This window comes from Misgurnus anguillicaudatus, chromosome 22 (assembly GCF_027580225.2).
Source record: "Misgurnus anguillicaudatus chromosome 22, ASM2758022v2, whole genome shotgun sequence".
Lineage (NCBI taxonomy): Eukaryota > Metazoa > Chordata > Actinopteri > Cypriniformes > Cobitidae > Misgurnus > Misgurnus anguillicaudatus.
In genome coordinates, this window is record NC_073358.2 from 2,332,052 (window position 1) to 2,344,149 (window position 12,098).

Consider the following 12,098-nt stretch of genomic DNA (forward strand, 5'->3'; position numbering starts at 1 on the left):
ATTTCAGATCACCGCAATGATTGCACATCTCTCTAAAAACACAAGGGGGAGCTGCAGCACATGTATAAAGGAGACCGTATCAGATCAGTGCATTAATATTACTGCCAGGTAAACTTGGCAAAAGATTGAATTTAAATAATCACAACAATGTGTGAAAATTATTTCATGAGCAAACAAAAAAATTATATGAATTAAATGTCAAAGAAACAAAACAGACAATTAATTGTCATAAACGTCAAAGCCATAAAACAGGTAATTAATCGTAATAATCGCCATAAGTTATTGACAATTACCTGTTAGCCAAATCTCATAATCTTGACAGCCCTAACTATTAGTGTCATAGTTAACGTGTATACTCAATAGCACTGTGGCAAAGCACCAAAAAGCACATTAATCCATCATTAGTGGTCCAAATGACTATTGGGTTAATGCTTGTCTTCTGAAGAAAACAATTCATATTTAGAGCTTATTTAGTCATCGATACTAAAAACCGAGAATGATGTGGTAAATTTAAATATGGCGGTACTTCTATACCATTGAATCTCATTGATTCTTGCGTGTCTTATGACAGGCAGGGAGTGATAAAAAGATACATAGTCATGGTCAGAATAATTGTCAGCCTGTAACATACATTTGCATTGGTAATTATTTTGATCTTTTAGTAAAAAAAATTCATGGACTGTAGAAAGGGACCTGACGTTAATGGACTGAACTCACGCTTTAAGAAGATTTCACAGTACATCTCTGTCCATGTGTTGGATGTGATAATTGCATCATTATCATTTAGCAGACTATTACAATAGTGTCTGACACACAAAGCACATAGCATCTCTTTATCCATTTGTCTCCACACGAGTCATTACTTCATTAATGAACATGTGTCGCAATGCTAATTTCCCACTTTTGTTTGTTTTCGCAGGATAAGAAATGGATCCTCAATCACGAAGACGTCATTCTTGGAGAGCTCCTTGGCAAAGTAAGCCTTTTTGTGCACGTGGTCAGGAAAATGTATTGTAATATTAGGGGCGTGTACACCAAAACGCATCTGAAAACGCCAGGCGGACACTGACCTTAGGTGCTTGCCAGCTTTTTTCAGCCGAGCGCTTTGGTTGCTATGATACTTCTGCTTTGTTTATCAGTCATTAAACAATGCGCCACAATCCTCCACTGTGATTGGACAGCCGTGTGTGACATTGACGAGCTGAGCTTTTCACCCAAAGTTAAAAAATGTTCAACTCTCAGCGCTGAACGCGGAAAAACGTATTCAAAAACGTTCCATTAAAAACATAAGCCGGCATAAACGCTTTGGTGTGCACGCTACCTTATGGTATTTACATGATGTGTTACAAGACAATACAATATACTGTCATGTTATCAGATGGTAAAACAATGGTATTTGATGTGTTTTATGAAATTTGTTTTCCCTAAATGTTGTTATAGGGGAATTTTGGTGAGGTTTTCAAAGGAACATTGCGAGATAAAACCCCCGTGGCAGTAAAAACTTGTAAGGAGGATCTACCACAGGAGCTCAAGCTAAAGTTCCTCTCAGAAGCCAGGTGAACTCATATAAACCTTACAGACATATGCATTTTACATAACACTCGAATGTATAAAACATTGCAAGAATGTCCATATTCATTTTTTGCTTCCACCAACTCTAGGATCCTGAAGCAATATGATCACGCCAACATTGTGAAGTTAATAGGCGTCTGTACCCAACGGCAGCCCATTTACATAGTAATGGAACTCGTACCAGGTCAGTAAACTGGATCTTGCGTCAACCATTAGCTGCCGAAAACCTTCCTCATTAAAAGTTGTCATACACTTTGCTTTAGATGTCGTTGTCTCTTTTAATGTGTTGCTTGTCCATAGCTCATTTCTCGTGCTATTTTTCAACAGGCGGAGACTTTTTATCGTTCCTACGAAAGAAAAAGGAGGATCTTAAGACAAAACAACTGGTGAAGTTCGCATTAGATGCCGCTGGAGGAATGGCATACCTTGAGCTAAAGAACTGCATACACAGGTAAGAAGAGAAAAATAAGCAACTGAAGCAGGCTTCAAACAATCCAGAACCAGCATAAAGCTGTATTTGGCATTGCATTTAGCTGTTTTTTCTTGCTTATTGGTGGAAAACAGCACAGAAGTCTCTGTTTCTTCTCATTGATACACTCATTTTGATGGTTTTATCTAAATAATAATGCAGTACTTTGTCCATTCTCATCTCTTAGACCCCTCTGTACTGTAAAGTTTAACATTTTCAAGAAGTCTACAATGGTAAATTTACAAAAAAAAAAGTTGAATATCTTGAGTATTTTATTTATGAAAATGTACTGGGGATGTACCAAATGTTTGGCAACCAAAAATGCTTGGCTGAAAGTAGGATCTTTCTCAGACACTTAAAAATACTCTCACACTGCCGACAATTTTGCTGCATTTTTAAAGCATGCACGCCTTTTACTCAATGCTGTTTAAAACATTTAAAACGTTATTGTTCGGTAAAATTTATTCAGTCTTTTTACTTATTTCTTTTTAGTAGAAGATGATTGATGTTATGTGTGAACTACACTATATATATATCATTTATACTATCACGATGACACCCAAGGATTTAGCCTGTGTAGAGACGGGGACTAGGGAATCATTGAATATCACAGAAGAACATTTAGACTTTTGAACCAATTAGCAGGATCTTAGTTTTACCACCATTTAATTTAAAAGGGTTTGATATAAATCACTCTTTAATTTCAAATACACAGTCTGAGAGAATAGATGGAGGATAATTAAAAGTAAGTTTGGAGGACAGGTAGAGCTGAGTGTTATCTGCGTAGCAGTGAAATTGAATAGCATATTTTCTAAAGAATATTACGGTACCAAGAGGCAGAAGGTAGATGATGAATGAAAGAGGACCCAAAACAGAGCCATGCGGAACCCCAGTGGCAAAACAAGAAGACTGCTTCAGCTGTACAAACGGAGTACAACCCGTTAAATAAGATTGAAACCAGGTCGGGACAATGCCTGTGATTCCAATAGACTCCAATCTGTCCAGTAAAATGATATGAAAGATTATATTTAACATCCTAAGACCTGGTGTGTCCACATACGTGGACACCACATTTTTTTGTTTGCACCATAATACTTAATTCTGTGTAACTGGAACCTGTTGTACACAAACGTGGACAATTACACTGCTTCATGTTCAAAGAAAAATATTTGGTTGTTTTATTTATTGGTTCTTCCTAACCCCAAATAGCTGGAAGAAATAGGAAAAAAACTAAGCTCGGGTCTTAGGAGGTTAAAGTTCAAAGTCTAAACGAAGTATCAACACGTATTACTAATCAAAAGTGCTCTCTACTGCCTTACTGCTGTAATGACCTTGTGGACTGAATGTTGATTCGTAAAAAACAAACTTGAATGGGAAATCACCAAAGTGCCGGTAGAGAAAAGGAGATCAAGTTTTAAGGAGAGTTTCTGGTCAATTTTGCTAGCAATTTTGCTGTATCCACTCACAAAAATAAAGGTTTGATATATTTACGGTAGTACATTTTAGAAAATATCTTCATGGAACATGATTTGTTTCCGAGGAATTGTTTCTGGTCTCTAACATCGCTAAATCATTCAGGTGCAGGATAGATAAACTGTTAAAACTGAACTCTAACAAAGTAAAAAAATATTTTTCTAGAAAATACATCTTTTTTTTGTCATGGAAGTTAAATATTCTTGAAAAACCCAAAAAAATCTAAATAATAGGCTATAAATCTAAATAAGAAAATTATTTAAATAAATAAGAAAATATCTATTGTCGTGTTACAGGTCTTAAATTTCATTTATAAGTGGCGATTCACATTTCGCGTCTTTTGCGCGCTCAAGTTCGTTATTGCAAATGTAGGTGCGCGCTTATAACAGAAGGGACCCGCTCGTTTTTTCCAGGCGTGTCGGCACGGATCGAGTTAAAAACATTTCAACTTTCTAGAATGCCACAAGCGCACTGCAGGTCATGTGACAAGACGCTCGTGTTTTCCGTGTGGATTTAGACACAAAATGTGAACCGCCCCTAATGGTCTAAAAAGTTCTCCGATTTACTTGGTGAAATCTGCAGAAGCCCTAAAATTGTTCTCTCTGTATATGTGCTTGTTGTACAGGTATATGGTAAATGTCAGCTATTTCCATTCTCTTTATCTAAACAACTCAGCCATGCAATAAAACATAAAGACCCGGTGTCTTCAGCTGATTTTTAAACTGTGAAATATGCTTGCCGCATTGAGTCCGAGTCCCGACCTGCTGAGAGGGCCAGAATAAAGTCACGCCTCAGAAATGAGCCCTCGTCTCTCTCACAGTGATGGCTCTATCAGCAGCACCCCGCTAAAATCCATTTACTCTCAGACATGATCACGTTAAGCGTTTCTGTCTGATCAGCTCTCTTTCTCCCACTATCCCCCACTGTCTTTTCCCATCTCATGTCAGCAGGGCAATTTTTGGGATGTGACAGCCTAATATAGTTCTGTAGCACAGGATATATGCTCAGCAAAAATGTGTCACAGCAGTAACCGTAGACCAGAATCTTAAATCGTTGGTTGGAAAGGTTTTGGATAGAAACTATTGGAAAATAATTGATGACCTGTTTCTTTTAGGCTTTCTTTTTACATTATATAAGACACTTTATATTAGGCGTTTGTTTTACTAATGGGACTTGCATAAGAAACCATGTATACCATTTAGGGGCGGTTTCCCAGACATGGCTTATCCTATGGCTTATAAACGGGCAAAACAGCAAAAAAATAAAAACAATGCTGTTGATACCGTACACAACAATTGTCCTTTTTCGAATATTTACTAGGTATTTGGCAAAATAATTAAGTGGTACAATAATATCCAGACAAATGCAACATATGGAAGCAGTCAGAGCAACGCTTATGTAGCGTTCACACCAGACGCGGTAGAGGCGGCAAGCGGGAGTCAATGCAAAGACGCGATTAGACCCCCTGCGGCGCGGATGGCGTGTTCGGCACAAATTGAGCGTTGCCGCAGGAAACGTGCAAGTTGAAAAATCTGAACTTCGGTGGATTTCCACGCCGCATTAATCAGGACCTTGCTGTAGCAGTGACGTGATCACAGGAAGCGAGCGGAGTCTCAGCGGAGTCGCAGAAGCCCCTCCCATGACGCGAATTTCCACGGGAATGTTTCGAATGACTAGAATTTCAAGCGCGAATGAAGCGAGTAAACTCAAATGTTCAAGCGTCCGACTACGAGCGAATAGCGCCTTTTTGCTGCCTCTACTGCGGCTGGTGTGAACGCAGCATTACATTTAACCTATTATTTTTCTCAATGCTGGTTGGGGGATTAACCAATCACAGTCCTTTTGGGATTGAGAGTTGCTGTGGCTGACATTTGTGTTGCTGCTGTAATGCTAAACTATTGCTATTAATTTGTCAGAGATCTTGCTGCTCGCAACTGCCTCGTGGGAGAAAACAACTTGCTGAAGATCAGCGATTTTGGGATGTCCCGGCAAGAGGACGATGGCATCTACTCTTCATCCGGCTTGAAACAGATCCCAATCAAGTGGACTGCACCAGAAGCATTAAACTATGGTAAAGTAGAAGCAGTGTGGATTCATTTGCTGAAATGTCTGCCTGACCACAAATCAGTAGGCGCATTTCCATTACCCTTCAAATTGGGCAAACTGAAATTGCGAATGGAAAAGGCGTCAGTTTTGCAGAAACTCATTTAATCGCGAACAAGTTTTTATGCTTGGGTGAGGTGGTTTTTCAGGTAATTCGAAACTGCATCCAATTGTTTTTATTCCACATTTTAATTGACGTGCGTAAGATACACATGATCATTCTTTAAATACGGTGAAGTATGTTTGGTTGGGGGACAAGACAGAAGAGGTGTGTTCGACTTTGTATGGCACCATGCAGACAAATAGGCGGATGACATCAAAATACCACAAGCGCAACTGGAGAGTCGTCTGCTCTGTATGCGTTTCTTCGGATCACTCTTGCGGTATTTGTCATCCACCATTGTCGGTCTGCGCAGCAGCGTATGAAGTCGAACACTCCTAAAACTCTATTTTAGTCGCATAACATGGTTTAACGGAAACGCCATCATTTCACGATATTTTTTAGCGATATTTTAAAAAAAATTCGCAAATCTTTAATGGAAACCCGGTTTGTGATTTTATGGATCAGTTTTGTAAGTACATGACAACCAGAAATATTTTAGAAACTGATGTCTTTGGATAACAATACTCATTTGAGTTGTGATGGATCTCAGGTTGTATCTACACAGTAGAGGTCTTCACGGGTCCATTTGGATCCAAAAACCTGAGGTCCAACCCAAGCGGTTCAGGTCTAAAATTTTCTCGTGTGTGTCGGACACGGGTTGGGTATAATATTAGCGGCATCAGATCTCGAGTAATTTAAAATAAATGTGTTTTTGGCGAACGGACCTGAGAAGACCCCAACTATTTTGCGTGTGCGCGCGTGCATCAAGTCCTTTTCCAACCCCTCCTTTGTTTTTCAAAAACCCTTGCAACATTTTGTGGCTGGCGGTAGGTTAATTTTCTTTGAGACAGACCTGTCAATCAATTTTGAACGCCCAATTTAGTGGTTACATTGGTGTCGTCGTTAGATAAAAGAGAAAATAAATGGAGCAGCGGGCCAAATTGAATGTAAGGCCACCAGGTTTTCTTTCTGTCTGGTGCGTGTGCTGCTGCAGAAGTTTACATTCATAAAAATCGCCACTGGGTCGGGTCGGACTCGTGTCTAATTTTCTCGGGTTTGTCTCGCGTCGGGTCTTTCTTTCAAAAAAATTATTTATGCACGTCAGGTCCAAAAAAATGACCTGAATCCCTTTTACCTGAGAAGAAGACCTCTACTACACAGTAGATAAATGTTAAATTTTAAGGAAAAATAAAATAAATAAATTTATTTTTACAGGGAGATACAGCTCCGAGAGTGATGTGTGGAGCTACGGGATTCTTCTGTGGGAAACCTTTAGTCTAGGAGTGTGTCCTTATCCGGGAATGACCAACCAGCAGGCTCGAGAGCAGGTTGAGAAAGGTAAACCAATTTGTTTCCCCTTAGCTCCCACTTGTGACATCACCACGTAAGAGGCCCAATCACAGATCAGAAAAAAAGGGCATTAAAAATAGTAGGCAGTATTGCAAACAACTAGTCCAATATTACTTCAACATGATTATAGTCTTAGTCAAGATTTTAGTCAATTTCATGTTTGCTCAACAATTTCAATCACTCTTACATATCAACTCTCAATATCTCTTCTTTAACTCTTTCCCCGCCATTGAAAAGTTAACTCGCTTCCTTGCCAATGACGAGTTTTTACGGCAATCCGTTTTTCCGGTATTATTTTATATTAACTTATAAAACCTGGAAGTATCCCCCTAAGGCAAACAGTTCAAACTCTGTGTATGTTTTGATCATCGCTCTGAATCTGATCTCTATCAAAAGTCCTTTTGATATTTAATTTTTAAGAAATTTGAGAGGTGATAAAGAGAACAAATGAAGGTAGAATGAAACTTTTTTGTTTGAAAGCAGAGAGTCCGTTCATTCATTTGATATGTTGTATGTTTATATATTTAAAGAAGAACATTTTCTGGAAGGCATTCAACTTTTGTGAAAAAAACATGCTGGCGCTGGCTGACAACCTTTTTTTAAAACGCTGGCGGGGTAAAAGTTGAAATCAGCACTGCTAAAGTTACCTTTGTGTCCTTTTTTAGGATACAGAATGTCGTGCCCGCAAAAATGCCCAGACGAGGTCTACAGAATCATGCAACGATGTTGGGAGTACAACGCCGAACATCGTCCCAAATTTGCCGACATTCAGAAAGAACTGGCCGCTATCAAGAAAAAATAACCTAGAATTAAGAAACGGACCAAGAAGCCAAACCCACCATTCACATCCAGATGATCCGTAATCTACAGAGAGAAACGCAACAAACGTTTCGCCCTTTAAATCACACGTTATTATCGTACTAAAGAGTTCTCGTCACATAATCACTGTGTGAACTGCCTATGCACCAGCTGTTTTGAGCCATTAACATGGAGTTAAGGTCGACACTTTGCTCTGATGTCAATATTATGCAGATTTCCCCTTGTCTTTTTTTTGTCTTGTAACTACCCACAGTTAAGCTAAGTAAGCTTTTGATAGGTAGCAGTAAACCGTCGAGTATTTCTGATTGAAGTACATCATGTTGGGTGAATTCTGAAATTGGACTTCGTCCACCCGACAACAAAGGATTTTTTTAAACGTCCTAAACATGAACTCATGTCATTTTTATTTGCATTTGTGAAGTAATAGGACCTTTTCGGATAGATGTTTGTAAACGAGTTCGCAAACATAAGGACTTTTATTGTGTTAAATGTCAGCACTCATCAAGCAATAAGACCAAATGCATAGGATTACCTAAGTGCAATTTATAATGAACCGAAATACTGCAGTCAGGCGGCCTTAGCAGGAAAACCAAACCGTTTGCCAGCTGCTTGCTCGCTCAAGTATTGTGGACCATTTGAATGCCATGGACACGACATCCATCGACTCATTTAACATTTCACCTCTTTGTGGTTCATGTTATTTGTTCACCCAAAGCTAAGATGATCATGAGTTTGAGTTTTTCTTGCATGTAACACAAAAAAGGTGTTTTGCATTATGTCCAAACTCTTTCGTTCTATATGGAAATAAATGAAGACTGGGGTGGCCGAGTTTCAAAACGATAAAAGGAGTCATAAAAGCTTCATATGAAAAACAGACCAAAATTATGCCTCGATTGGATCGTTTAAAACCCTTTGAAGCTGCATTAAAACTGCACTGCAAAAAATGACTTTCTTAGTATTTTTGTCCTGTTTTCTGTGGAAATATCCAAAAATTCTTAAATTAGATGCTTACTTTTAATAATACGTCTAGATTTTAGACCAAAAATATCAAATTGAAGTGATTTTGTGCATAAAACAAGCAAAAAAACTGCCAATGTGGTAAGCAAGAAAATCTTGAACATTTTTCCTAAACACTAAATTCAAGATTTTTTTTGCTTGTTTTACGAACAAAATCACTTAAATTTAATATAGACTTATTTTCTTGGGTCATTTTGCTCATCAAGAAAAAGCATCTTAATTTACGAATTTTTAGATATTACTGAAAACAAGACAGAAATACTAAGAACATTTTTCTTGAAAATCATTTTTTGAAGTGTGGAGAAAAATCCTTTAAAAAAACTAAATTTCTTGCACTGCAAAAGATGATTTTCAAGAAGAAGATTATTGGTGTTTTTGTCTTGTTTTTAGATTCATTACTTAAGATGCTTTTTCTTGATGAGCAAAATGACCCAAGAAAATAAGTCTAGTTTTTAGACCAAAAAAATATCAAATTTAAGTGTGCATAAAACAAGCAAAACTTTATTGAATTTAGTGTTTAAGAAAAATGTTCAAGATTTTTTTGCTTGTTTTATGCACAAAAATCACTTAAATTTTATATTTTTGGTCTAAAATCTACACTTATACTTAAGAAAAAGCATCTTAATTTAAGAATTTTTAGATATTTTTACTGAAAACAAGACAAAAATACAAAGATTTTTTTTCTTAAATCTTTTTTTGCAGTGTAAACTGTCGAGGTTCACTAAAGTCCACTGTATGGAGAAAAATCCTTAAAAAAAACTAAAATTTCTTCTTGCACTGCAAAAATGATTTTCAAGAAAAAAAATCTTGTCTTCTTGTTAGTAAAAATATCTAAACATTTTTGGATTGGGATGCTTTTTCTTGATGAGCAAAGTGACCCAAGAAAATAAGTCTTTACACCAAAAATATCAAATTTAAGTGATTTTGTGCATAAAGCAAGCTAAAAATCTTGAATTTAGTGTTTAGGAAAAATGTTCAAGATTTTCTTGCTTACCACATTGGCAGATTTTTTTTTTTGCTTGTTTTATGCACAAAATCACTCCAATTGAAGTGATTTTGTGCACAAAACAGGTAGAGAAATCTGCCAATGGGGTAAGCTAATTTTTCTTGAAATTACTGTTTAAGAAAAATGTTCAAGATTTTTTTGCTTACCCCATTGGCAGATTTTGTTGCTTGTTAAAATCGCTTAAATTTGATGTTTTTGGTCTGGAAACTGGACTTGTTTTCTTGGTTCATTTTGCTCATCGGGAAGAAGCATCTTAATTTAAGAATTTTTAGATATTTTTACTGAAAACAAGACAAAAATACTAAGACATTTTTTCTTAAATAATTTTTTGCAGTGTGACTTTAGAAAGAAAGACATAAACATAATTTACTCATGGGGGTGATTAAATTCTCAGGATTTTTAATTCAAGTGGAGTAAAACATTGTGTGAATAACAAACCAAATTTATCACGTAACATGTAGACATGCCATGTGAAGATGCGTCACCCCAGGTTTGATGTGATTTGGTCTTTTATTGGATGAATTACGGTTTTCAAATATGTGTCTTCCATGAAATAATTCATACGGATCTGAAACACAATTTTTGGTTGAATTATTACACTGATATTTTCTAGACATCACCTCAAGCTCTGTCCAAAACTTACTGTGGTTTCAATCTCTGTTCATGAAAAGGTGTTTCTGGTACCAAAGCCAGTCACAGACACGTTTATTTGTATCTTTTTGATGTTATTCTTGTGCTGTTGCTCTTATGATCAGGTTTTCTCTTCCAAACACCACACACACGGATATGTATTTACCCGCACAAGTATTACAGGGTTGGCTAGACTGTTTTGTATTAGGATTTTTGTAATCGTCTCCAGCCGTTTTCATCAGGTGCCATTGCTTTCCACGTTTGTCACTTTAACTTCTCACCAGCATACTGCAGAGTTTTCCAAGTCACATAATTTTCTCGTTCCATTTGCATGACAAAAAAAATGGAATAGTGGTTCCTTCGAGGTTTATTCTCTAACAAGCATTCCTTTTGTATTTTGTAAATACTTTTTGTAGATTCAGCAATGTAAGAATTTTCTAGGTTGTTTGTTTTTTCACTGCAAAAACTAATGTGGACGTCTATCAGGAATACGCCTCAACTTTCATTGTGTCGTTTTACGACTTTAACAGTAGCGATTGAAGACTGCTCTAATATTTGCACATTTGGACGATGTAAAGAGGATCCCATCGTGTTTCTTTCCAAAGATGTTGCCATTACTCTAACACAGACAAAATTTCATCTGTAATCATGCAAGTGGTGACAATTCCTACATAAAGCTACTGTATAGTGCAGATTTGATTTATTATTCAAAATGGGTTCTGATAAATGTTATTGGTTTTTTTTTTTTTTTGAGTGAAGCTGAGCTTACGTCAATTCAACTACTGGTGAGTGAGCTCTTTCGATTTGTTTCTTTTTAATGTCAAAGCAATTATCCCTGTAGTGTGTTTGTTTGTTTTTTTATTTATTTGAAATACTGTAATATTATTTTAGCATTTTAATCGTTGAGCTTTTTGTATCATTTACCGTAACTTCTACTGTCAGTGTATTAAAGCGAACGCCAGTATTTCTCTCAACTTTTGACATTTGTGTTATTCTATTGGGAAAATATTACGATAAACTATTTCCTTTTAGGCCCATTTGTTAAGGTTTTATTTTATTGCAGTTCATTTTCCCTGAATTCCTAAACTCTGCTCTTTTCTGAACTATTTATTTCTATGATGAAAAAATATATATTGCACTTTTATCCTTTTTATGCTTTTAAAAACATCCCCTTACATACATATATAAAGTTGTAATGGTCGTCTTGATTTGGTGAAAATCTTGAACAAGAGTGGAAAATCAACACTGGAATTTTGATCCTCAAACTAATGCTTCACTCCACCCACCTAAATAGGAAATATGCCAAGATAAATGGTTGACATTTAAATCTGATCCTGTATTCATGTACTTTTTTCATCCGTGTCTGTTCTATTGTAGCACATCTCTGATGGACATTCAACTATAACAATGTCTGCTTATTGTTTATATTGTACACATGCAATAAAGTTTTTTTTTGAGTCTGAAGTTGTAGCTTGAATCAATTAGTACATGTGATTGATAAAATGGTTATCTTTTTATGACAATCAGACCTGAAAAGGTAAATAAAAGGAGGTGTC

The 12,098-nt window shown here is 36.6% G+C and overlaps 1 protein-coding gene across 3 annotated transcripts in view; it reads left to right on the forward strand.

The window, feature by feature from the left end:
* fer (fer (fps/fes related) tyrosine kinase) overlaps positions 1-12,006 on the forward strand; it is a 69,996-nt gene extending 57,990 nt beyond the window's left edge. For all 3 annotated transcript variants that reach the window (XM_073861109.1, XM_073861110.1, XM_073861111.1), the window contains exons 13-19: positions 920-976; positions 1,441-1,556; positions 1,662-1,756; positions 1,900-2,023; positions 5,431-5,585; positions 6,936-7,058; positions 7,736-12,006. In XM_073861109.1, the coding sequence (XP_073717210.1) occupies positions 920-976; positions 1,441-1,556; positions 1,662-1,756; positions 1,900-2,023; positions 5,431-5,585; positions 6,936-7,058; positions 7,736-7,872 (807 nt within the window). In that variant the 3' untranslated portion in view covers positions 7,873-12,006. The remainder of the gene's footprint in view (positions 1-919; positions 977-1,440; positions 1,557-1,661; positions 1,757-1,899; positions 2,024-5,430; positions 5,586-6,935; positions 7,059-7,735) is intronic.
* Positions 12,007-12,098: the final 92 nt, after the last annotated feature.